The 27,059-nt window shown below is 46.6% G+C and overlaps 1 protein-coding gene across 2 annotated transcripts in view; it reads left to right on the forward strand.

The window, feature by feature from the left end:
• Positions 1–4,219: 4,219 nt before the first annotated feature.
• The window catches only part of LOC136632020 (phospholipase A2 inhibitor and Ly6/PLAUR domain-containing protein-like), a 35,435-nt gene continuing 12,595 nt past the window's right edge, over positions 4,220–27,059 (forward strand). Inside the window, exons 1-5 of one of the 2 annotated variants that reach the window (XM_066606561.1) lie at positions 4,220–4,639; positions 4,729–4,861; positions 12,925–13,056; positions 22,324–22,467; positions 23,274–23,423. In XM_066606561.1, coding sequence (XP_066462658.1) covers positions 4,819–4,861; positions 12,925–13,056; positions 22,324–22,467; positions 23,274–23,423 — 469 coding nt within the window. In that variant the 5' untranslated portion in view covers positions 4,220–4,639; positions 4,729–4,818. Of the gene's footprint in view, positions 4,862–12,924; positions 13,057–22,323; positions 22,468–23,273; positions 23,424–27,059 lie in introns of both variants that reach the window. The other variant, XM_066606560.1, reaches the window with a different exon arrangement.

The following is a 27,059-nucleotide window of genomic DNA, read 5'->3' on the forward strand; positions in this document are numbered from 1 at the left end:
ACAGCTGGACGTTATTAGGCTTACATAGCCATTAAATTCCACGGAAAGGATGTGTCGCACGTGTGTGTAAACTGGCATTGCGTGCGCAAAAATTACAGAAATATGCGCACACACACATGTAAAACGCTGATTATGTTGCTCTTCAAAACTTCTTCATGTGCAAATACTCTGCGGCGAGCTTGTGTATCTCTGCCCTTAGCCCTGCTACAGAAATATGGTATAGGTATATTCACTCTCATGCTGAAAAAATTGGTCCGAAATTGCGCGGAAATAGAAGACATGGATCTGCGCCGGAATATTCATGTTTACACTTTTTTCATTAGAAGAACAGTACAAAGAATAAGAAAATGCAGCATGTACTATTGGTTGTGCGATTTTCTAGTGAAATTCGCCCATTCATGTAAATGGGTGTTTTAAATAAAATGCATTGCTCTCGCTTGATGAGATTTTGAGCTGTTTTTAACCCATGAAACCATGGGGACCTCTATGGGGCTTTTTGTTACGCAATTGTGCACAAAATACAGCAGGTGCTAAAAAAAATGAGAATAAACCCATTGAAATCAATGGGCTCTATTCTCCGTTTATTGCGCGCTGGATTTTTCCATGTGCAAAAACGCATGCAAATACGGTCATGTGAAGAAGCCCGTAGAAACAGAAAACATACAAGTGACAAAAACTATAATAAAGCATAAGATTTTACATGCTTAGGGCTTATTCACAGGAGCGTATATCGGCCGCCGCTTTCATGGCCGGCCAATATACACTTCCATCTGAGCTGTCTTCCCCTTTCCCTCCCCTTCAATGGCTCTCTGCTTCTCTCCTCCCCTCCGGCTGTTTGCAATGAGAGGGGGTGGGAGCATAGCTCCGCCTCCATCCCAACCCCTCCCATTGCAAACAGCCAGAGGGGAGGAGAAAGGCAAGAGTTAGCGAGGGGGAGGGAAGGGGAAATACAGCTCAGATGGAAGCGTATATCGGCCGGCTGTGAAAACGACGACCGATATACGCTCCTGTGAATAAGCCCTTATATTCATATGTGCAATTATTTTTAAAAAATGGATTGCTCTCACTTGTTGAGATTTTGATCCATTATTAAAGCATGTGACCATGGGGAGCATAAAAAAAAATTGAGAACCAGGAAGAGCAGAGCCTTTATTCTCGCACGTAGTAATACAGACGTGAAAACAAAACCATTGAAATCAATGGCTTCACTTCGTCACATTTTGCAGGTGTGATTATCACACCCGTAAAATGTGACAAAATCATGACTGTCTGTTTAAGCCCTTTGGGTAAAACCGCGGCAAATCTGCCCTGTGTGAACCCAGCCTAAATGTTATATAGTATCAACACAAAATACAGAGTCATGATGATGATTAACTGTTTAGTCACATCCGACCTTCGGTCACTCAATAGATCAATGTTCTGCACGCATTTCTGTCTTTCACGGCTTCTTTCAGTTTGGCGATTGACATGTCCGTGGTGGCCTTGATTGTAACTAGCCATCTAGTTCTTAAAAGAATACAGAGTAGAGTCACATTATTATGACCACCAGCTAATATCCAGAGTAACCGTGTGCCGCACGGACCGCAGCTAGACGGGCCGCCGGGAGTGACTCAATAAAGTGCTGGTAGGTGGTCACCGATATCTGGCACCATGCTGACTGCATCCCACAGTTGTTGGAGGGTGTATGGTGGGGATCCATACAGCCAACATGATGGTCCCACAGATGCTCAATTGGGTTCAAGTTTGAGTAGGTAGGGGGCCAGGAAGTACTTAGAAGTCTTGGTGGTGCTCTTCAAACCAATGTTGGACATTTTACAAGCTGCGCTGTTTGATAAATACCGCCACCCTTGGCGCCAAAGCCAATAATTATCCCTTTGTGCTCTTCTGATGAATCGCCCCTTTTACCCGCGACAGCAATGAGTGCTATGAGAGCAGAAAGACCTTATATACCCACCAAGTCAGACCACCACATCCTTCATGGGCTACGTGCTGCCAACGACAAAAGTAGGAGGTGGTCATAATATTGTAACTTGACTGTGTAATATGCAATCAGAATGATACAATGTACTGCGGAATATTATAGCACAACATCCAGTAGTATACTACAATACATGGTATCATATAATACGGAGTCCAGTCATAAAATACAACAGGTAGCATCATATAATGCAGAGTCCAATAATATATCATAAAATATCATATAATACAATATAATATATGTAATATAATACAACACAATATCATATAACAATAAATATAAGGCGGGGTCTCACAAGAGTGGATTTAATTGCGGATGATAAGCGGAAATACGCAGGCATTGAAATGCATGGACCTTTGCCCGTTCGCTTACACTTGAGGGTAGAAATTGCAGATGCTGCAAGCAGAAGAAACTGCAGTGCATACAAAATTAATATTGCATATGGACACGGATTCGCTTGCAAGTTGCTAACGTGTTTCCACGAAAATAAGCCCTAGCCCAATAATAAGCCCTACCATGATTTTTTTTGGGGGGGGGAGTGTAGTGAGGGAAAGGGACTTGAAATATAAGCCCTCACCTGATGATAAGCCCTACGCTGCATGAAAAAAACTGCAATACTCACCTAGCCAGCAGAGTCCCTCGCTCTGGTCTTCCGTGCTGCGAGATGCTGCCGTATCATCAGTGTTGACAAACACCAACAGAGAAGGTCGAAACGTTACCATTCCTGTGTGATGTAGAAGTGTCTACTTTGTACTCCTGTGGATACATAAAACTACCTGCACTGAAAACCTGCTGCCTGACGTTTGTTTATTTATTGACTGTATCTTTTGGGATTTGGATCTAATCCCGTTCTAGGCGTGCATACTACTTGTATAACGGAAAGACCCCCTGGATTGGTGGTGGTGAGTGCTGTTGGTTTCCTATTTTTCTTCGTATCCTCAGTGTTGACACAGCACTCTCTTTCTGGTGACGGGGCCTTGAATACCCTGCCTCCAGCAAGCGAGCACTGTGATTGGATGGAGCGCCATCCAATCAGAGTCGGTGCTCGATCATTCACAGCCATTTGGTGAATGACATCACTGAATAGCTGCGATTGATTCACCGAGCACTGACTCTGATTGGCTGACCCAACGCCACCCGTGATCCAATCACAGCACTCGCTTGCTGGAAGCAGGGTATTCAAAGCCCCATCACCAGAAAGAGATTGTTGTGTCAATGTTGAGGACACGGAAGCCTGCCGCAGTGCCGGAGACCAGCGCGAGGAACCCAGACACCGCAGGCCAGGTGAGTATAAGACCCCTCCCCCACCCCCTGAAAATAAGACACTGCGCCTCTTTTGGGGCAAATATTAACATAATACAGCGTCTTATTTTCGGGAACAGTACTCTGTTCTCAAATGGTCTATACTACTTCCAAAATAAGTAGTATAAAACCAGCCAAGCCAAGAGAGCAGTATCCCGTTCTGAAGGCTCTCAGAACCGCTCTCACTACTACAGCACAAGTAAATGTTGCCTGAGTGATAGAAGGAAGTTTCGAGGGTGTTGGGCAACTTTCTGATGTCTTTCCCTGCTTGCGATCTTTCTTCCGCGCAGACGATACTCTGTCCATACATCCGCATGGAAAACCGCATGCAAAAGCAACAATGCACAATTCGTTTCCGCGATCAAGCGAAATCCAACCTATTCGTGTGAGCCAGGCCTAATACGTAGTCCAGTAATATAACACATTGTATCACATAATACAAAATAATATAATATAGAATGCAGTCATAGAATACAAGACAAGGTATACTATAAGCACAACACATGATATCATATGGTACAAATAATACAATACAGATTGCAGCAATATAATACAACACAATATCATATAACAATAAGCATAACACATAAGACCAGTTATATAATACAAGACAAGGTATCCTATAATACAGAGTCCAGTAGGACAGTAATATAATACAACACAATATCATATAACAACACATCTAACACATAGACCAGTAATATAATACAAGACAAGGTATCCTATAACACAGAGTCTGGTCAGACAGCTCAACACATTATATCATATAGTACAAAGTAATATACGATACAATACTAATGAATATATAAAGCATGAATTGCATTTTTTTCTGTTAAACTTCAGCCCCTGGAACGATTAGTCATTGTTAAATGTTCACCTAATGCTACATAACGCACATTCCTGCCTGCCTAGACGTGCATTTTGGCACTTGCATCTCGCTCCTGTCAGACAGGGGTGTGTGTTTCCTAAAGCAGGGACCAGAGCTACTGCGATTATCTCCTACGCAGCTGCCCTGTTCTCTCTTCTACTTTTGAAGTCTTCTTCCTTCCCCCTTTGCTCACTTACTTCCAAGGACTCGAATGTCATCCACTTCACCACCTATCCTGTACTCGGCTGTGGCCTACCAAGTGAGTCTGGGATTTAAAGGGTCATTTTCAGCACTCAAGAAGAGTTTGTGGCTTGAAGCAATCTGCCAGGTCAAGACTTGATAGGGCATCTCCTTCCAACAATCTCATCTCATGTAGCTTCGTAACCTCAAGCTACCTGGAATTGTGTCAAGGACGAGAGGTTTTGCTAGATAGATCTCGTAAAACAAGGACACCTACGACTGTCGCCAGGTCGGATTAAAGGGAGAAAAGGGTATATTGTAGTTAAATAAGCTGGCTTGTTGTGGGTAATACAAGGTAAAGCAAGAAAGGAAGAGTCTGACACATGGAAACTTTGTTTAGAGATCTGTGAAGTCATCCCAAGATCCTTCATTCACTGGGCTACTTCTTGGCACTCGGCACCTGCTTTCCCTGCAGAGGAAAGGAAGCACCATGATGTTCATCCTCGTTGTCTGTTCTGCTCTACTAATGGCAGGTAATGAGGCGTACCTTTATTTAATTATGATGTTACCTACTATAAGTTCATTGAACAGCATTTGAATAAGTCTGCTAATATGGGAGAGATTTGGGTCAAATCCAAAACTGACATCAAATTTCAAGCTTGATTTGGAATTTTGTGATTTTTATATTTTGCATGCAAGTTATTGTACAGTTGTAACTAAAGAAAATCCTGGAGATGTAGCAGAGATGACTTTGTCATTCAGTATACTGCCATGAATTATGCTGCTACAGTATATCAAGCCAAGTCAGCACGTCTACATCTCTAAGAGTCAAGATGATGCAGCAGGTTTACTTGCCTCCCATTTAAGACCACATAGCTTGATCAAAATAGATCTCACATTCATCTCTATTACATATGTGATGAAAGCTGTGATCCCTAACTGAAGACCCGTTACATAAGTGACATTTTAGATTGCTATTAGGGCCTTTTGTATCTGTGTAGTATTTTTATCCTTGACAACTATTACACGGCTGAGCCAGCAGGCAAACCTTACTGAGAGAGATTTTGATGGGCTGCCAGAAAACAAGTTGTGGCCAAATATATATATCATATTACAAGGTCCCATGATCTGGCCTATTTTATTGTGTCCTTTATGCAGGAAGTAGAGATGAGCGAACATACTCGTTTCGAGTAATTACTCGATCGAGCACCGCGATTTTCGAGTACTTCCGTACTCGGGTGAAAAGATTCGGGGGCGCCGGGGGGCGGGGGGAGGCGTGGCGGAGCGAGGATAGCAGCGGGGAACAAGGGGGAGCCCTCTCTCTCTCCCTCTCCCCCCCCCCCCCACTCCCGGCTGCAACCCCCAACTCACCCATGGCGCCCCCCGAATCTTTTCGCCCGAGTACAGAAGTACTCGAAAATCGCGGCACTCGGGTGAAAAAGGGGCGTGGCCGAGTAGGTTCGCTCATCTCTAGCAGGAAGTCTTGAATTAATTTTTGTTTATAACGAGCATACATATATAAAATTCCCCTTTCGTGCCCCCATTCCACCTTGTTCCCCAAACAAAGCAATACTGCCTCATTAGTGCCTCACAGTGATTGTGTGCCTCTGCACAACAGTTATGCTTTTCTACGCCCCACCCAGTAATAGTGCCCCCTTTGTGCCCCCAGTTATAGTGTCCTTCTTTGTGCCTCTGTACAGTAGTACCCCCCTCGTTCTCACACGAGGTAGTAGTGCCCCTTTGCGCCTCACAGTTATAATGCCTTTCTTTGTACCCCTGCACACTAATAATCCTATTATGCCCTCACAAGTTAATAGTGCCTCCTTTGTGCCCCCCAATTTTAGTGTCCTTCCTTTTTTTTCTCCAAGAAATTTCAATGGGTTTTCCAAAAAACTGAAATATTTCCGTTTGCTTCAGTTCCCCGCTGCACTATTTGTTCAATTTTGAAAACAGAAATGAAATGGAAGCAAAAAAAAAAAACATTTCAGTTTAAAAAAAAATATTAAGCCTTTTCAATTCAGTTTTGCATTCAGGATTTCCTAGGGAGCCTTCTCTTTCTGCCATTATACAATGGCGCCATCTGCTGGCTAGAGCCAGTACTGCAGTATGGGACATGCTGGAGAGGCCCCCCGACAACAGAGCGGTCAGTAATATACAGTAAGAATACCCTGCCGGACGTCTTCCGACATCGGAGCTGTACAGCCTTCAATCAGAATGTCTTCAGACGTCAGACAGTGGATTGGAAAGGGTTAAAATCAATGGGTAAAAAAATGGAAACATTAATTCCTTTTTATTTCTGTTTGTTCTAAAAAAGCAAAAGAGGATCGTAAATAATCCATGATAGTGTCAACAAGCCCTTACTTTGTATGTGTGTGCGCAGAGGGGAAACAAAAGGGCGCTTTGTTACTTTATCAAGAGCATAAGAGGGAGACTATTCATGAGGGCACATAAGAGGAAGTAAGGGGCCACTATTTGAGGGCGCACAAAAAGGGCACCTGTGCACCATTATCTTCTGTGAGCCACAAGATGGCATTATAACTTTGCTGAGGACTGAAAGCGGGCACTGTCACCTTGTGGGAAGGCATATGGATGCCCTGTTACTTTATTGGACACATAGAGGGGGCAATGTTACCTTGTGGGGGTGGGGCACAATGGAGGTACTTTGGCACTATTGCTTTGAAGGGGGTACAAAGTGGGCACCATAACCTTGTGAGGGACACAAATTGGCTAATTTAACTATGGCGCACCTTGTGGCACAAAGGGAAAGTATCACTGAGCAGAGTCACCAAGAAGATCATCATAACTGTGAGACATAAGGAGGCACTATGATTTTGTGGTGGGTACACTGGGGAAATTATTACTGTGTGTGGGGCACTGTTACTTTATAGGGCACAAACAGGGGTACTAGTAGTGTGTATCTAGCACTCAGAGGGCTGAAGGTAGCATAAGGGTAGGGAGAATGTACAGAGGCAGATTGTGACTGGAAAACATTTTCTTGACTCAGATAAAACAAAAATGAAAATGGACATCAATCATATGATCACTGGAGGTAACTGCACTGTAATCACTATTACCGTGTAGAACTGGTATCTGACTATTATTTGATGGCTGCATTATTTAAAGGTACACTAAAGCTGAGCCTGCATGTTATCAAAGTTACTTTATGTTGTCACCGATATATGTGTGTGCGCGCATATTATATACATATATATCTGTTAAGACTCCAGCGATGCCTCTGACTGCTAGTGCTGCATTGATGGGTCCAATTAGTGACCGAATAATACATCTAAGTCACGCATAAACTGTGGCTGGTGGTCTGAAGAGAAAATGCTGGGATGGGGGCAGATGAACTTTTGCACCAGGGCCCATGAGATGTTAGCTACATTCCTGCGGCCCTGCCTATGCCTTTGATTGAAGAAAATCTAAAGAATTACAAAAGTGGCTATAAGCATAAGATGTGGTCATGAAATTCTCACATTCCTTCCACCAAAAAACAATATGGGGTGGTGGTGGTAATGGAGGCTTCTTTATTTGAGTGGAAGACCCATCAAAATAAGGATAGATAAAAGTATAGCTCAGATGACTTTGGAGAAGCTCCCACTGGGATCTCTGGTCTGGATCCCGACATGCTTTCTTTTTCATCATTCTATGGTTTTTTGTTTTGCTCATACTGGACACATGTGGAATTCATTTTGTTCTTGGCGCATCCAAGTAGAATTACTGACTTCCTGAAGTCCACTCTGCCAAATTCATGGGCAAGCGCAGCACATGTCTACAGGCTGGCAAGGATCCAGTGTTCACCAGCAACGTCCTCTTCATTTTTCTCCAGTAGTTTCATGCTGTGCAAGAATTTCACAATTTTCTGCATTTTTTTCTTGCAAATCAGTTATTAAAGAAAAAAGGAATATTTCACCACAGATCAAAGAGTTTCTTCAAATAAATCATAAATCTGATTCATTGTTGGAGGCTACACGATCCCAATTTAGCTGAGATTAATTAACTGAGTCCAGGAGATATAGCAAATATTAACTTGACCTTTAAGGTGCTATGGTGACTCAACTACAAAATACTACAAAGCTGTAAATGGAGTTATCACGATGTACTCAGTCATGTTAACGATTGCTACATCTGAATCTGACAATATGGTTACTATGAATAACATTCAAACAAGCATTGTACAGCTAGCTCTGATCCCGGCCTTTTCAGCACTGCATCCACCACTCACTCACTATCTGTACTCGAACTAATGACAGAGGAAGAAGTCTCCAGACTGCTTTCTACTGCTCGTCCCACCACCTGCACTAGCGACCCTCTTCCCTCTCATTCCCTCTGGTCCCTTTCCCGGCTGTCATCGCCCACCTCACTACCATCTTCAACCTTTCCCTGTCCTCTGGTATTTTCTCCTCCTCTTTCAAATATTCCATCCTCTGCTTAAAAAAAACAACCCTTGACCGAACGAATGCTGCCAATTACTGACCCATCTCTAACATCCCCTTCATCTCCAAACTACATGAACGCTTCGTCTATTCCATCCTTACATGCTTCCTTTCTGATAACTCCCCTATCGACCTCCTCCACTCTACCGAAACCGCCTTCACAAAAGTGTCTAAAAACCTGATAACGGGCAAGTTGAGGGGTGACTACTCCCTACTAATCCCCCTCGGCTCTATCGCTGCATTTGACACTGTCGACCAAACCCTCCTCCTTGCTATGCTCCGCTCTATCAGCCTAAAGGACACTGCTCTCTCCTGGGTCTCCTCCTACCTCTCTGACAGCTCTTTCAGCATCTCTTTCACTGGCTCTATCTCCTCTCCACTTCCTCTTGCTGTCAGGGTCCTCCAGGGCTCGGTCCTTGGCCTCCTTCTCTTCGTTATCTATACAGCCCCAATTGGACAAACCATCCACAGATTTGGACTCCAATACCATTTATATGCTGACGACACTCAGCTATACACCTTCTCCAACCACATCTCTGAGCCATTCCTCCAAAACCTCACCGACTGTCTGTCCGCTGTCTCTAACACCATGTCCTTCTTTTTTCTCAAACTGAACCCCTCAAAGATTGACCTTCTCGTTTTTCCACCCTCTACCAGCCGACCTCCCTGCAACTTCTCCTTATCAATATCTGGCACCTCCATATTCCACAGACAGCGTGCCCACTGCCTAGGGGTCACATTGGACTCGGACCTCTCCTTCACCCCCCACATCCAATCCCTGGCCCAAACCTGCCACCTGCATCTCAGGAACATCACAAAAATCTGTCCGTTCCTGACCACTGACAAGCTGACAACTCTCGTGGTTGCCATCATCCATTCCAGACTCAACAATGGAAACTCTCTGCTAATTGGCCTTCCCTGCACCAGACTCTCCCCTCTCCAATCCATACTAAATGCATTAGCTAGACTCATCTTCCTATCCAGCTGCTTCTCAGACACCTCCATACTATGCCAGTTGCTGCACTGGCTAACCATTTACTACAGAACTCATTTGAAACACAGAGCTCTCTATGGCGATGCACCACTAATACCATACATCGCTTCCCTCCTGTCTATACATCACGCATCCTGCGCTTCGCTCTGCCAACACAGTCAGACTAGACGTCCCTCTAATACAGACCTCACAAGCTTGCCTCCAGAACTTTACCAGAGCAGCACTGACCCTATGGAACGCTCTACCCCAAGACATCTGGACAATCACTGACGCATGGAATTTCAGACATGCCCTAAAGACTCACCTCTTCAAAAAAGCATACAACCTCTCCTGATTTAGTCCCCTGCTATGAAATCATACCCACCATGAACACTTCTGTTTGAACTCCCCATGCATCAAAAGTGCTGCAGAATAAGTTGGCACTATACAAATAAAGATTATTATATTATTATTATGAATACATCGCCTACTTTTGGTCCATAAGGTTGTGAGATAATCGATCTGTAGCAACCAGTCTGTCTTCCTGCTCTGAACCCTTACCAATCAGCAGTCTAAAGTGGCCTTAACATTTGGATGAGCACTGCTGTCTCTTCAGTCCATACCAGGCACAGCAACATACATTTTATAGTGACTGTGCCTGGTATTGCAGCACAGTCCTATTCATTTGAATGGATTTGCCTTGTTTTGCCAAAACCTACATGAAATCTGCTAGAAGTATGTGGGAGAACGTGTTATAGTCTGATGAGACCAAGGTTGGACTTTTTGGCCATAATTCCAAAAGGTTTGTTTAGCACAAAGCCAACACTGCGCATCTCCAGAAGAACATCAGACCCGTAGTGGAGATGGTGAAGGCAGTGTTATATGTGGGGCTGTTTTGTTTTTTTTTGCTGCTGGGACTGGGACTTTGGTCAAGATGGAACGAATTATGAACAGTTCCAAATATCAGTCCATTTTGGTGCAAAACCTTCAGGCTTCTGCTAAAAAGCAGAAGATGAAGAGGAATTTTACCTTTCAGCACAGCAACGACCTAAAGCATTGCTCCAAATTAACAAAAGGATGGCTTTACCAGAAGATCAAAGTTTTGGAAAGGTCCAGCCAGAACCCAGACCTGAATCCCATTGAAGATCTGTGGGTTGACCTGAAGAGGGGGCTACACACGAGATGCTCTCACAGTTTGACAGATGTGGAGCGCTTCTGCAAGGAACAGTGGACAAAGATTGTCAAGTCAGGATGCACAATGCTGATAGACATCTACCCAAAAAGACTGAATGCTGTCATAAAGTCACAGAGTACACCAACAAAGTATTAGTTTTAGGGTGTGCATATTTATGAAACCACATTATTTAATTTAACTTTTTTTTTAAATTTTCAATCTAAAAGATTTCATTTTGTTTTTCATTGGAATTGTACGGATAACGGATCACATTGAAGGTGGAAACAAATCTGTAATGATTCATCCTTGTCAGATTTTATAACATGACAACAACATGGCAGTTTATTAGGGGTGTGTAGACTATTTATATTCACTGTTACTGGCACTCTAAATGATCTTCAAACAGCCATGGAAAAGTCTTAATCCCTTGTAATCCGCCACAAGGTAGAGCATTTCCACAGGGCCGTAATACCCAAGGAGCCACAAATGGCTTAAACCGGTTTTAGTAACCTTAGACTTACATTATGTTTTGCCAGAAACTATTCTATTGTGTGGTTGTACTGTTCGAAACATTCTACAAAAGACTTGTCTTTCAAGTGACTGCTATCTGAAAAGATTTATTTTGTATATAGTTGTCTGAAACAATGTTTAAAGAAACCACAAACTGGTACATTGCAGAAAAATCTGGATTGGGTGTATTGATTTTGAAACGGAATGTTCATTGATAATAATCTCGCAACCTGGACATATCCTTATGTGATTTAAGAGATCTAACATAATATTCACCCATACCTCTGTAGACACCTTCTAGAGCAGCGGTACTCAACTAGTTTTAGTAAGGGTCCACTTACCATTATCTGCGGTCACGTAAAGGTTCAAGATGAGAGCCAACAGTAAAAAACAGTTGCATAAATATGTATTATTATATGCTAGTGGTAAAACCAGACTACTTCAAGGACAATAAATCGTTCAGATTCCCAAATCCAATGACTATCATTCAGTGTAACGAATGAGAATGCATTCACTTTTTACTCATCGTGCAGTTTCTGCATGCTAGCAGGCCGTTGTTCATCTATGAACAACCATCTGTTTATTATGAATAAAGGCGGGAGACCGGAACAATTCCTGGCCCGCCACCCCTCAATTCACTGAGCCATGCTCCTTCCTGTGTAAACACTCAGGAATTATTGCTGGGATGACCTATCGGGCATCTGCACTCAACAGGTTGTTCCGTGTAAAAGGGGCCCAAAATTAGACCAGAGAATCCTAAACTCATTTAAACCTCAGATCAGATCCTTAAAATTAATTCAGACCCCAGACCAGGCCTTAAAATATTCAGATGCCAAACTAGATCTCTACAATTAGGCCCTTGACGCCATCCTCCATAGATGTACCATGGATGTGAACGTTGTTTGTATAGAGTGGGCTTAGCATTATAGCTGTCTTTAAAGGGCCATTTATGAGCACTTTTTCACATGGGCTTATTTGCGCTCCGTATAATGGGCATATATTTTATGCACAGTATACGAAGAACGGAAACAGCATTGATTTGCATTAGGATATTTAGACATACGTGTTTTTCATGCGAGTTGCGGAGTGGTGTGGAGGTACGCCGAAGCTCAGAATCTAAGATAGCACCCGCTCCCTGTGCTGGCGCCATTGCCTCCGCCAAGCGCTGGCCGTGTCTTCTGGGAAAAGTGGAGAGCGGGTCTTTCTGCATCTAGACCTCATCGCAGGCCACATAAAATGACGAGGTGGGCCAGATTCAGTCCATGGGCCTTGAGTTTGACATGTGGTTTAAAGGAAGGGTTATTCAAGCTCTTTTAGAGTTTTAGAACTCTTGAAGAAAAAAAGTGAAAATGGAATGTTTTTGAGTCATGTACGTTTATACTCATGTCTGTCAATCCCGAGCAACGTCTACCACCATGAAAGAAAACTATGAACCTCATTTGAATTTTTTCTACAGCTCAATCCATTGTCTACTGTGAGACATAATTTCTTTTCCCGCCTCAGGTGCTGCTCTGAAGTGTGAAGTCTGCTATGCAATGAATGCAAATGGCTGTTCCGGCAAGTCTGAGCTCTGTCAGTCTCCTGAAAGTCGGTGTATGATGACCCTTACCGAGACCTCTCTTAAAGATGGTGAAGGTAAACGAGTGCTTGGTTACAGCAGAAATCTAATTACTGTTCTAACTAAAATTTCGAAAAACAGAACACTTTTCTATATGAAATGAAAGATTATATTTTTCCAGTAGTAATGCCACCAGTTGATATACTGTATGTGATAATGTACACCAAACCACTACGTCCAACACACAAGACACAGGATCATGAGAAAAAGAATTTTATTAGAACACAAGATTTAAAAAACATACTATGCAGTGTCCATATAAGCCGTATCTGGTACCATTACATTTAAACAAGCCAATACATTGGTATAAAAGTATGGAAGGAGTCAGTCCTTGTATATGTAATAATTCAATCCCAATATGGTCGACCCCTTAAGAAAGCAGGTGGTGAAACACACGTCGGGATGCAGGAACGCACTACTGGCATATTTGTAGTCCTTCTTATTTTCTTTATGCATATTGGGATTGAATTATTACATATACACGGACTGATTCCTTCCAGATTTGTAGGCCAATGTATTGGCTTGTCTAATGGTAATATTAAAAATGCAATCTCGAGTTCTCATAAAATTCTATTTCTTATGCTCTTGTGTTTTGCGTGTTGGACTTAGTGGTTTCGTGCAGCTTATATTTATACACACAGACTTCATTTGTGATTAGAGTCGTTTTCCTTTATTGTGTTTAATGTATGTGATAATGGGAAGAGGCCTTTTTTACCATACATGTGGGATGTGAAAATTATACCTGGGGTCAAGGTCAGTGGATGTGGACCTGCTGTGCCAAACACTGGTTTTCCTTTGGGCCAAATCCAGAGACAACATCTGCAATACCCCTGTTTTCACCCTTTAACCCCACCATTTAAGATCTAGCCTTCACTTCGCTGACCCAACTGAAACTACTTTAGAAAAGGTACGATACTTGAGCTTGTAAACTGAGGCATAGTTGGACAATCCGGGTCAGGGCAGGCAGCATAACTTTAGAACAAAGAACAAGCCAGAGGTGAGGACACACAGACCTGGTTCAGTATGGTACAACAGGCCAGAAGTCAAGGCAAGCAGCAGACAGGAGACTGGTTAATACAGCAAGCCGAGGTCAGGAGTGGGGAATACAGCAAAGTCTGGTACAACCAGAGTCAGAAATCAGAGCAAAAATGTAATAACACCTTAAGCTGAGCAAAAAGACCAAAAACTCAGGCACCTTTCTTACAGGAATGATGCCTGATATAGCCAGGGGTACTTAATAATTGGCAGGAGAAGATTTATTAAGGTACACGCTGTGCTGTAAGAGTGCGGGCATGTGCACGCACATGCTCTGTAGGCTGCCAACAGAGACATTGCAGACTCCAGAGCTGGGCGCCTGAAGGAGACGAGAGAGGCTGCCAGTGGAGAGGTAAGATAGCGGCAGCGACCTGTTACACCTGGCTATTTATGTCTTCTGTCAGGAACAGTAATAATGTATATTTCCAGCCATTGTTATTATAAGCATATTCGATTCCACAAAACACGGGCTGAGAACCCTTGGGCTCTCAAGGTTTTGGCTTTGATCATTTGGTCACAGACAGACATGATAGCATTCACCCAGATTTTCTTCCTATCACTGCAGCGCTTCTGTGCAAGACATGGGAACACAGGGTGGGGGTATGCCCCCTTACAACAGTACCTTATCAGACTTTTGTCCAGTATTGTTTTCTGGTAGGCAATAGAGAGACACATTTCCCCCTTTAGTAGTCAACCAAAGAGAGCCCTTCTCACGGCGATGGTCACAGCTATCCTAGAGGGCGTCACCAACCTAGAGAATGTGGCTAACCTACAGAGAAAGAAAACGAGGAAAAACAAAAGACTGTGTTCAAATTGTGTTGTCTACTCGAGTTGCCGGTAATACTATGGTATGTTTAATATATCAAAACATTATTCGAAACTCATGATTTGCTGTAAACGTTTCTACCACATGAAACTACAACTCCCAATGTGATCTCAACACGGTAAGGACATGCAGAGAGGTGTAGTATAGAAAACTAGAATACGAGGAGCGCAATACTGATCTGATGCAGACAGAGATAAAATACACAATGATACTGAGTGACTCACAGGCGATGTTCTCCGGATTCCTTCCTTTTCTTCTCTGTCTGCTCCAAACCTTCATGACTTCTACCAGCTACGTCTTGCTTCTGCAGAGTTTCTGGCCCAAATGTCTCTGGTTCCTCTGAAAATAATAGCATCACACATTGAGTCACCTGTAAATAGCGGTTATCTTTAAGCCCCCCAAAATAATTCACTGTACCCCCAGAAATAAATGATGATCTTCTCTTCTCTATTTGGGTCTGGACCATCATAAAGACTTCATTCAGCCTCAAATTGTCTCTACACACTCTATCCATTCTGCTGCTACCTCCAATGTCTCCATACTGTAACAGTTCCAACACTGTTACCTCCACAAATAATAATGCCCCCTTCGGGGCTCCAACAGTAATTAGATTCCTCTGTTATGATCCCCACAATAATTAGATTCCCTCGCTGTGAACTCCACAGTAATTAGATTATCTCCATCAATTGTAGCCCCCACTGTACTTAGATACCCCCTGGGTATTTAGATTCCACATTTGTAACCCCTTCAGTAATTAGATTTTTCCCTGGTGTCCACACAGTAATAAGATTCCACCTTCTGGCCCCCCACAGTACTCATATTTCCCCCTTATGCCCTCCCCCTATTATTCAGATTCTTCTTCAGGTGCCCTCAAACAGTATTAGAACCCCCTTGCCCTTCCACAGTACTCAGGTTCTACATTGCAGCTCTCACCCCCGCCCCCCCAGGTGCTCAGATTCCCCTTTGTGTCCTCCCCACACATTGTTGCTCAGATTCTTCACCCCGCAGCACTGTTTTTGTTACCATGCAGGGCGGCGCTGGGTCCCGCGGCCGGCGCGCGCCGCTTCGAGGTCGGCTTCGGCGTCCCGGAGCTGTGCTGTCAGGGATCTCCCGGCGGCGTGGAGCAGCCAGCGGGCAGCAGCGTGGAGCAGCCAGCGTGCTGCGGCGTGGGCGTGTCCGCCCGTAGGGTGCCGCCCGCTCTCATCCACCTCCCTTACGCAACAGTGGGAGAGTCGGCTCCTCCCACTCTCCGCCCCTGGGCGGAGGCTTTTAGTTATAAGGCTGGCAGTGATCTGAACTCACTGCCAGTTATTGGTTCTGCTAGCCTCTAGTCAGGTCTATTCTAGTCTGTCCTAGTTGCTTGTCAGTTTCCTTTCGTTTGCCTGTGAGCTACACCTCCAGCCTTGATTCACCCAGTAGTTTTGTTGGTCTGTTACACCTGCCTCTTCTGTCGGCACTCTGTCCCCTGTTAGTAGTTCCATCTAGGTAGTCGCCAGGTCCCTAGCCAGCGCAGGGACTGCCGCCCAGTTGTCCGCCTGGGGTTAGCCAGGGCCGAGGCAAGTAGGCAGGGACAGTGGGGTGCAGGAGATCAGGGCACCCCAACTGGCGCTCGGGGGGCAGAGTGCCGTAACATAATAACTGGCCCTTTAAAACCGTTTTGTCATGGAGGCGATCAGGTCCCTCACGAACCAGCTGCAGGCCCTGGTGCCTGTGATCCAGGATTTATCCGCCCGCATGGTGGCCCAGGAGCAGCGGGGGGTGTCGCAGGGGTCGGACGCCTCAACCAGCCCCGAACCCAAGTGCCCTCTCCCCGAAGTGTTTTCTGGGGAGAGGAACAAGTTTTTTGTTTTCCGACAGGCGTGTCGCCTGTTTTTTCGCATGCGTCCCCGTTCTTCCGGCTCAGAGGCTCAGAGGGTCGGGCTGATAATGTCCCTGCTGCGGGGCTCGGCCCAGACATGGGCTTTCTCCATCCCCGAGGGCTCCTCCTGCCTGCAGTCCGTGGACTCCTTTTTTCAGGAACTCGGGGGTATCTTCGACGAACCGGACCGAGCGGGGTTGGCGGTTTCACGGTTGTTGGCGCTGCGGCAGGGGTTGTCGTGTGTGGAGGATTATTGCTCCAACTTCAGACGCTATGCGGGGGACACGACATGGAACGATAGCGCGCTGAAGGACGTTTTTCTGCAGGGCCTCTCGGACGCAGTTAAAGACCTGTTAATTTCCCATCCCGTTCCCGGGTCCTTAAGGGAGGCTATGGAGCTAGCGGTGAGGGCAGATAGGAGGCTCAGGTCTAGGAAGCAGGACAGGCAGAACCGTAGAGTCAGGGAGGTCAGTGGCCCTGGTCCCTCCTCCTCCTTACCAGTCTCTGCGCCCGAGCCGATGGAGGTGGACCCGCTGGACCCCAAAGAGCGACGCCGGATCCGTTTGTTGCATCGTCTCTGCCTCTACTGCGGGAAAGCTGGACATCGGGTGATAACCTGCCCACTGAGGTCTCAACGCCCGCAGCCGGAACTGGCGGAAAACTCCGAGTCCTAGGCGATTGCAGGGAGGATCGCCTAGGACTTCAGGTACTTCCTAAACTTTTGGTACCGTGTCATGTTAGATTCTGGGATTTTTCCCGATCAGGGCGGGCGTTTATTGATTCCGGAGCAGCCGCTAACTTGATAAGTCTGGGTTTTGTCCGTTCTCTGAGGGCGGAATTTGTGGCGTTGAAGACGCCAATTCATTTTACCAGCATTGATGCTACCCCTCTCTCTACAGGCTTGGTACGATGGAGGACCCCAAGATTACAGTTCACGGTGGGGGTCCTCCACTCGGAAGAACTGTCTTTCTTGGTTATGGAAAAAATGTCGGTTGATGTGGTGCTTGGTATGCCCTGGTTGGCACTGCACAACCCCCAATTTGATTGGTCCACCCGGGAATTGACTCATTGGGGGTCATCGTGTCACAATCACCTGTCTACCATAGCTGTGTGCTCCGCAGATACGGTGCTCATTCCGGAGTATTTGTCAGACTTTCAGGATGTATTCTCCAAACGACTGTCTAAGGCTCTGCCTCCTCATAGGGAGTGGGACTGTGGTATCGACCTGATTCCCGACGGTCCCATCCCTAAGGGAGCCATTTTCAATCTGTCAGGTCGTGAGCATGAAGCCCTCAAGTCCTATGTCTCGGAAGCTCTGGCCAACCGACATATCCGGCCGTCCAGGTCCCCTGCCGGGGCAGGTCTCTTCTTTGTAGAGAAGAAGGACGGGACACTAAGGCCTTGTGTGGATTATCGGGCCTTGAATAAAATCACTGTGAAGAACCAGTGCTCCTTGCCCCTAATTCCCGACTAGCTGAATCAGGTGGTAGGGGCTCACTGGTTCTCCAAACTGGACTTAAGGGGGGCTTACAATTTAATTCGCATCAGAGAGGGAGATGAATGGAAGACAGCGTTCAACACCCCGTTAGGACATTTTGAATGTCTGGTCATGCCTTTTGGACTCTGTAATGCCCCCGCTGTGTTTCAGGGTTTTATGAACGCAGTCTTCCATGACTTCCTGGGGGTATTTCTGGTCATCTATCTGGACGACATCCTGGTGTACTCACCTGACTGGGATTCACATGTGCGGCACCTGAGGTTGGTCCTGACCCGTTTGCGCGAGTATCAACTTTTTGTCAAATTAGAGAAATGTACATTTGGCTCTAAACAAGTATCCTTCCTTGGTTATGTAATTTCCCCCACAGAGATTCAGATGGAGTCTGATAAAGTAGCAGCAATCTCCCAATGGGTCAGACCCGACAACCTCAAGGCTCTCCAGCGGTTCTTAGGTTTTGCAAATTTCTACCGCAAATTCATTAGAAATTACTCAGTTATTGCTCAACCTCTGACCGACCTGACTAAGAAGGGGGCTGACTTGGGTAAGTGGTCGCCTGCAGCCCTTGAGGCCTTTAGCCGTCTAAAAAAGGCATTCACGACTGCCCCGGTGCTAATACAGCCGGACGCACGACTACCCTTTTTTATTGAGGTAGACGCGTCGGAAGTGGGGACAGGAGCAGTATTGTCGCAGGAAGTCAGTGGGAGGTCTGGCTATAGCCCATGTGCGTTCTTTTCGCGAAAGTTCAATTCAGCAGAGCGCAACTACGACGTGGGTAACCGTGAATTGTTGGCTATCAAATGGGCTCTGGAAGAGTGGCGACACCATCTTGAGGGTGCTAGACACCCAATTACCGTATATACTGATCACAAGAATCTGGTATATCTCGCCAATGCGAAAAGACTCACTGCTCGTCAAGCCAGGTGGGCGTTGTTCTTCGCCAGGTTTAACTTCGTCGTGACATATATCCCCGGAGAGAAGAACGTGAAGGCGGACGCCCTGTCACGGAGTTTCGGGGTACCAGACAGTGGGACCATGACTCCCGAGAATATCTTAGCCCCCGGCGTGGTGGTGGCAGTGTTAGAGTCTAACTTCGTCCCTCAACTACAGGATGCTCAGCAGGACGCTCCGTCAGGGGTGCCGGAGGGCAGATGGTTTGTACCAGAGACCCTACGCCCTAGAGTCATGGATGAGTCCCACTCGTCGGCTCTCGCCGGGCATCCAGGGTTCCAGGGGACCCTGGAGCTTTGCTCCCGATACTTCTGGTGGCCAGGCATGTCTCAGGAGATCCGCAACTTTGTGAGGGGTTGCTCGGTCTGTGCTCGCAATAAGAGTCGGCGGCGTCCTCCGGAGGGTCCTCTGAGACCACTACCGGTTCCTTCCAGTCCCTGGTCTCACTTATCAGTAGATTTCATCACTGACCTACCAGAATCCCAGAAGTGCACCACTATCTTAGTGGTGGTCGACCGGTTCTCAAAGATGGCACATTTTGTGGCGTTAAAAAAGCTACCCTCGGCAAAAGAATTTTCCACGATTTTTGTAAAGGAAATAATTCGCCTACATGGGGTTCCCCAAAATATTGTATCTGATCGCGGGGTTCAGTTTGTGTCGCAGTTTTGGCGTGCCTTCTGCAGAAACCTGGGAACGTCGCTTTCCTTCTCGTCAGCGTTCCACCCGCAGACTAATGGTCAGACTGAGCGGAAGAACCAAGACTTAGTGCAATATTTACGGTTGTTTGCCAGCGAAAAGGCTTACCAGTGGGCAGAGTTCCTGCCGCTGGCAGAGTTTGCACTAAACAACCGCCTTTGTTCTTCTACTGGGGTGTCCCCATTTTTTAGTGTATACGGTCAGCATCCTCGCTTCCTTACAGCAATCCCTACTCCGTTGCTCTGTCCGGCAGCTGATGACGCCACAGATACGCTTCGGGGAGTATGGAAAGAGGTGCAGAGAAACTTGGAGGCAGCGGGGGCCCGTATGCAGTTGCGCAGTGGGAAGAGTCTGTCTGTGTCTGAACCTTACAGGGTGGGACAGAAGGTATACCTGTCTTCTAAAAATCTCAAATTGCGGGTCCCGTCCTTGAAGCTGGCGCCACGTTACGTGGGGCCGTTTGCCATCACACGTGTGGTGAACCACTCGCCTACGAGCTGGGGTTGCCAGCCACATGGAGGGTTCACAGGGTATTCCATAAGTCGCTGCTGAAACCTTTTGTCCCTTCGGTGATACCCACCTCCGGTCCCCCTCCGCCCACCCTGGTCCGGGATGAAGTCGAATACGAGGTCCAGGAGATACTGGACTCTCGTCGGTGTCGAGGAATCCTACAATACTTGGTGGCCTGGAAGGGTTTTCCACCAGAAGATCATTCCTGGGTGGCCGCATGTGATGTTCATGCTCCCGTGTTGGTACGGCGGTTCCACCGTCGTTTTCCAGATAAGCCTGGTCGAGTTTCCGGGGGCCCGGAGGTCCCCCGTCAGAGGGGGGGTAATGTTACCATGCAGGGCGGCGCTGGGTCCCGCGGCCGGCGCGCGCCGCTTCGAGGTCGGCTTCGGCGTCCCGGAGCTGTGCTGTCAGGGATCTCCCGGCGGCGTGGAGCAGCCAGCGGGCAGCAGCGTGGAGCAGCCAGCGTGCTGCGGCGTGGGCGTGTCCGCCCGTAGGGTGCCGCCCGCTCTCATCCACCTCCCTTACGCAACAGTGGGAGAGTCGGCTCCTCCCACTCTCCGCCCCTGGGCGGAGGCTTTTAGTTATAAGGCTGGCAGTGATCTGAACTCACTGCCAGTTATTGGTTCTGCTAGCCTCTAGTCAGGTCTATTCTAGTCTGTCCTAGTTGCTTGTCAGTTTCCTTTCGTTTGCCTGTGAGCTACACCTCCAGCCTTGATTCACCTAGTAGTTTTGTTGGTCTGTTACACCTGCCTCTTCTGTCGGCACTCTGTCCCCTGTTAGTAGTTCCATCTAGGTAGTCGCCAGGTCCCTAGCCAGCGCAGGGACTGCCGCCCAGTTGTCCGCCTGGGGTTAGCCAGGGCCGAGGCAAGTAGGCAGGGACAGTGGGGTGCAGGAGATCAGGGCACCCCAACTGGCGCTCGGGGGGCAGAGTGCCGTAACAGTTTTCCCCTTCTGCCCTCCCACCCCCCCAGTACTCAGAATCCCCCTTGTGGCCTCCCTCAGTAGTGTTTACCCTCTGTGCCCACCTCCCCAGTACTCAGGTTCCTCCTTGTGGTTTCCCACAGTACTGTTTCCCCCTTGTGCCTTCCCCCCCCCTCCTCAAATTCAGATTTCAGCTTGTGATTTCCCGCACTACAGTTTCCCCCCCCCCGTGTCCCTTCCCCCCAGTACTCAGATTCTCCCCTGTGGTCTGCTGCAGTAGTGTTTCCCCCTTGCCCCCCCCCCCCCCCCTCCAGCACTCTGATTATCCCCTGTGGTTTCCTGCGGTACTGTTTTCCCCGTGTGTATCCCACCAGTACTCTGATTTCCCCTTGTGGTCTCTCCCAGTACTGTTTCTCCCCTGTGCCCACACCCCTCCCCCAGTACTCAGATTCCCCCTTGTGGTTTCCCGTAGTACTGTTTCCCCCCCAGAACTGAGATTTCCCCTTGTGGTTTCCCATAGTACTGTTTTCCCCCCTGTGTCCCACTCCCCTCCCTCACAGTACTCAGATTCCCCTTTTTGGCCCTCATTCAGTAAAATAAGAAAAAGTAACTGTACTCACCTCTTGGCTTCCTGCTTCAGCTGCTCCTTTTACTGTCTCTCATGTTTCTCACCAGTCTCTGATTTCTTCCTGGCAGTTGGTCACATGATCTGCAGCAGTCACATTGTCAGACCACGCGACCACGTCAGGAAGTGATTGGAGGACCAGAGGGACAAGGACAGAAGCTGAGAGAACTGAGTATAGTATGACTGGTGGGTAGTGTAGGTGACCAGGAGAGCAGGCCCTAAACCCGGGTGTCTCCCTGGAAATCCAGGTGACCTAATAGTTCTGGTAATGATGGCAATTCAATGATAAAAAGGTTGGTTATCAGACCAATATCTTATCCAATGAACTCAAGCAGATATTTTCCTTCCATATGTTCTGTCTTTGTAGAAATGAAAAGTTCCATCCTAGAGAAAGCCTGTGGAAGTGTCTATGACTGCATTCATCCTGCGACTCTAACCACAAACGAATACCGTGTGTCAGTGACTACTAAGTGCTGTAATGAGGACTCCTGCAACAATGGCACCATGGACTGTAAGTACTTTCAAAGGGGTTTTTTGTTCTCTTTTTTCCTTTTCTTAAATAAAGAGTGATTTTCTCTGATGGAAACGTACAAAAGTCAAGTTAGAGCCATGGAAGCAACCAAGATGGGGCCTCCTCTCCTGGAGTATGCCTACATCATCATACTCTACATCCAGAGAAGTAGTCTTCAACCAATGGCACTATAGCAGTTATAAAATTATACTTTGGAGGAGTAAAGCTTGGAGACCACTTGTCTGGAGATATAAAGATGTGTCCTTCCTTCTTGCTGATGGTAAGAACATTCACCTTAATGGTGAGAATACCCCAACCAGTCTCCGTGACTCAGCTTTAAATAATTTTGTATTCATTTACTAAAGCAACCCTCCTGTTTCAGGACAAAATTCTCTCCCTGGACTGAAGTTGGAGGGGAGTATTACCTTCAATTGTTCTCTGTGGTCTCTCTGATCCAATGGTTCTGTGCCTCATTTTTTGCTGTCCAAGATGGCTGATGCAATTTTGTAACTACCTGCGTATCACTCTCTGATTAGCCAGTGCTGATCACGTGAGCAACTATGGCCAATCAGAGAGCAGGGAGCAGTGTTAGACTGGTAGTCTAACATTACAGATGCATTGCATAGGTAGTCTGAAGACTGTGTTGGCCATCTTGGACAGCCAAAGCAGAACTTGGAACCAGTAGATCAGAGGGTCCTCTGTGAAGAACAACTGCAGGTAATATATTCCACTTCCCTCCAATCCTGGGAGGTATCTTTAGCCCAAAACTGGAGGGTCGCTTTTAATTTATTTTATCTTTCTTCAAGTTTCAGGGAAACCGCTGAGTTCCACATATAATGGGATGAACTGTCCATCATGTTTTGCGAAAAATTCTCAAACCTGTGATGTGGAAACCCATGTAAACTGCACAGGAGACGAAAAGTATTGTGTTGAATATTCAGTCAGCCGAGAAGGAGGTAAGCAGTTTCCTAGGTTATGGGGGAGGGGTCTTCTTAGGTTTTTCACTCAGGTCTTTTCACTTTTCCCAGAAATTGTCAAATTTCTTTTTTGCCTCCAAATTTTTTGGGTGGTTATTCTGATCTTCATTAATATCACTGGCAACTGTTTGGGTGGTAGCAACTGTTTCAATGACTTCTGAGATACTGCTTATTGGGAAGATCATACAGCAATCATGCATGATACTGTCCCAGCGTACCATCACGGCCACAATCTTGGCTCACATGTTCCTATTGCCGTCCACACTTCCCTTTACATGGCGTCCCTTTCTTCACACAGTCTCTAGCCTCTGCCTATAGGGTACGTGCATGTGCCCACCCCTAAACGTAAAGGGTTAGCGTGCATCCTGCTAATCTTTCTCCAGCCTATCCCCACAAGGTCCTGGCCATATTAGGCGTCCTCATCCTATAATGGATGACTAAGCAATTTGGTTCCACTTAAATCTTGATCTGTTGTTTATGTGCAATTATACTTTACTGACTCCTGCTTGTTCTTGACTATTCTGACTTCTTAATGCCTGACCTCGGTTGCATCGATTTGGACTGCCACCTGCCTCTGACTAAGACTGTTTATTTTATTGCTGTGACTAAGTACTTCATCTGGAAAGTATCGGGAGTCACTGTGTCTGTCTTTGGATCTGCTGCTGCTGTTTTTTAATGGCCTAAATAAAAAATGAATTTTATCGACTACTTGCATGCTGGACGCTCCTGCTATTTGTGTTTATTGTATTGCACCTATTCTGCCACCCCTAACCTCTTACTTGATTCACGTACCTAAGTTTATGCTGACTGCCTTAACCTCAGCTATGTCTCCTGGTTACGTCTCCGTTCACACCCTCAGATACTCTGCCTTGGTCTCGTGTAGCACAGCTGCCACATAACTGAGACTATAATATAATAATAATCTTTGTATAGCGCTAACTTATTCTGCAGCGCTTTTGATGCATGGGGGAACTGAGTCAGGAGGGGGTGCATAGTACAGGAAATATGGGAGAGGGGAGTGTACATGATGGGCGTAATTTGAGGGAGGGGGAACGAAATTAGTAGGCTTGGTATGCTTCTTTGAAGAGATGAGTCTTTCAGGCACGTCTGAAATTCCATGCATCAGGGATTCTCCAGATGTCTTGGGGTAAAGCGTTCCATAGGGTCGGTGCTGCTCTGGTGAAGTCCTCAAGGCGAGCATGTGAAGTTCGTATTAGGTTGACATATAGGCTGGGTTCTCACACACTGGATTCCCGGCGGAAATCTCACAGTTTGGCCGCTGCAAAAAAACGCGAGATTTCCGATGGGAAAAGCGCTGCTTCAAAACCCACGGCACTTAGCCGCGGGTTTTCAAGCGGCCTGGCCGCTCACTTTTCCGCTGCGGCCGGCGCTCCCATAGAGGAGAGCACGGCCGCAGAGGAATAAAAAAAAAATTGACATGCTGCGGCCAGCGAATCCGCTTTGCCGCAACGGATTCGCCGTCCCACGTGGACGAGATTTCTCAGAAATCTCGTCCACATGGCTGGCCAATGCCGGGATTAATGGCCGCAGACGGACTAGCCGCGGAAAAATTCCGGACGGCACGCGCCGTTGAGAGCTCTGTGAGTGAGGGTGATGAGTTTCAATTAAGTTTTGCAGTTCATGGGCAGCCAGTGCAGCGACGTCTGAGAAGCGGATGGGCAGGAAGTTGAGTCTAGCTGCCACATTTAGTACGGATTGGAGAGGGGAGAGTCTGGTGCAGGAAAAGCCAATTTTCAATGAGTTGCAGTAATCGAGTCTGGAATGGGAGAGGGCAACAACGAGAGTCTTTAGCATGTCCATGGCCAAGAATGGCCGGATGTTTGCAATATTTCTGAGGTGCAGGTGGCAGGTTCAGGTCAGAGATTGGATGTGGGGGATGAAGGAGAACTCAGAGTCCAATGTGACCCCTAGGCAGCGGGCTTGCTGTCTTGGGGATATAGTAGTGCCAGCTACTGATATTGAGATGTTGGGGGGAGTTTGGCTGGTATTGGTTGAAAAATTAGGTCAGTTTTTGAGAGGTTAAGTTTAAGAAAAAGGGAGTTTGAGACAGCAGACAAACAGTCAGAGATGTTTTTGAGGAAAGGTGCAGAGATATGATGGGAAGGGGTCTATAATTGGTTCATCAGCATAGAGGTGATGTTGGAGGCCAGATCTGCAGATGGTTTGTCCGATTGGGGCTGTGTAGATAGAGAAGAGAAGGGGGCCAGGGACCGTGCCCTGAGGGACCCCAATAGCAAGAAGAAGTGGAGAGGAGGTAGAGCCAGCGAAAGAGACACTAAAAGCTGTCAGAGAGATAGGAGGAGAACCAGGAGAGAGCAGTGCTCCTAAGGCCGATAGAGCAGAGCATAGCAAGGAGGAGGTTATGGTCGACAGTGTCAAACGCAGCAGACAGGTCAAGGAGGATTAGTAGGGAGTAGTCGCCTCTCAACTTGGCCGTTGTCAGGCCGTTAGACACTTTTGTGAGGGCTGTTATGGTTGAGTGGAGCGGGCTTAAATCAGACTGGAGGGAGTCCAGGGGAGACTTGTCAGAGAGAAAGCGTGTGAGGCATGAGTAGACCAGGCGCTCCAGTAGTTTGGAGATGAAAGGGAGGTTAGAGATGGGTCGGTAGTGGGCAACATCAGTCGGAACAAGGATTGGTTTCTTTAGAAGAGGGAATGTTTGAAAGAGTAGTGGAAAATGCCAGAGGACAGGGCGAGGTTTAAGATGGTCATGAGGTGGGTGATGACAGCTGGGGAAAGGGACAGGAGAAGGTGTAAGGGGAGAGGGTCGCTAGCGCAGCTAGTGCGGTGGGCAGCAGAAAGCGGTCTAGAGACTTCTTCCTCAGTAGTTGGTTCAAGTATAGATAGTGAGTGGTGGGTGCCGTGCTGAATAAACCAGGATCAGGGCTAGCTGTGAATTCTTTATGGATGATTTCAATTTTTTCTTTGAAATATGCAGCTAGCTCTCCAGCAGTGAGGTCCGTCATGGGGCCCTTTTTTGGGGGGCTAAGAAGGGAGTGGAAACGGCCGAAGAGTCATTTGAGGTTATGGGATAGTGAAGAGACAAGGGAGGTGAAGTAAACTTGTTTAGCATGGAGTGTGAGATTCTAGGTTTTTAAGCATAAATTTGAAGTGGACGAAGTCCGCAGGCTGTTTAGATTTATGCCACAGCCGTTTGGCACATCTGGAGCACCATCGAATGAAGCGCTTTTGGTGCTTGAGCCACAGGCGTTAGAGACTACTTCTGTGAGTTATGGCCTGGGTACCTTGATACAGGGCAAAACGTCCCCTTTCTTCTGGGAATTCATTGAGATTTCATTTTATGGTACCTCTGTTGATGTTAATTCCTTGACATCTCAACCATTTGTCATAAGATGACAAAAGTTCAATTCCCCTCTAATAGCTTCTGCTTCTTGCCACATAATCCCCAATGACCTCTTGTTGTTTCCCAATATCACTAAGCTATGTAATACGAAATGGCTTGTTTCATTTCTATTAATGTGGATAATTTGTAACAACTGTGAGTCATCAACGTTTCACTCTATTTGGCCCCAGAGGAAGTTTCGTGCCTGTTCCTTACGTCAATATTTCTTTTGAACTGAAGTTCAAATTTGG

This window comes from Eleutherodactylus coqui, chromosome 6 (genome assembly GCF_035609145.1).
Source record: "Eleutherodactylus coqui strain aEleCoq1 chromosome 6, aEleCoq1.hap1, whole genome shotgun sequence".
Lineage (NCBI taxonomy): Eukaryota > Metazoa > Chordata > Amphibia > Anura > Eleutherodactylidae > Eleutherodactylus > Eleutherodactylus coqui.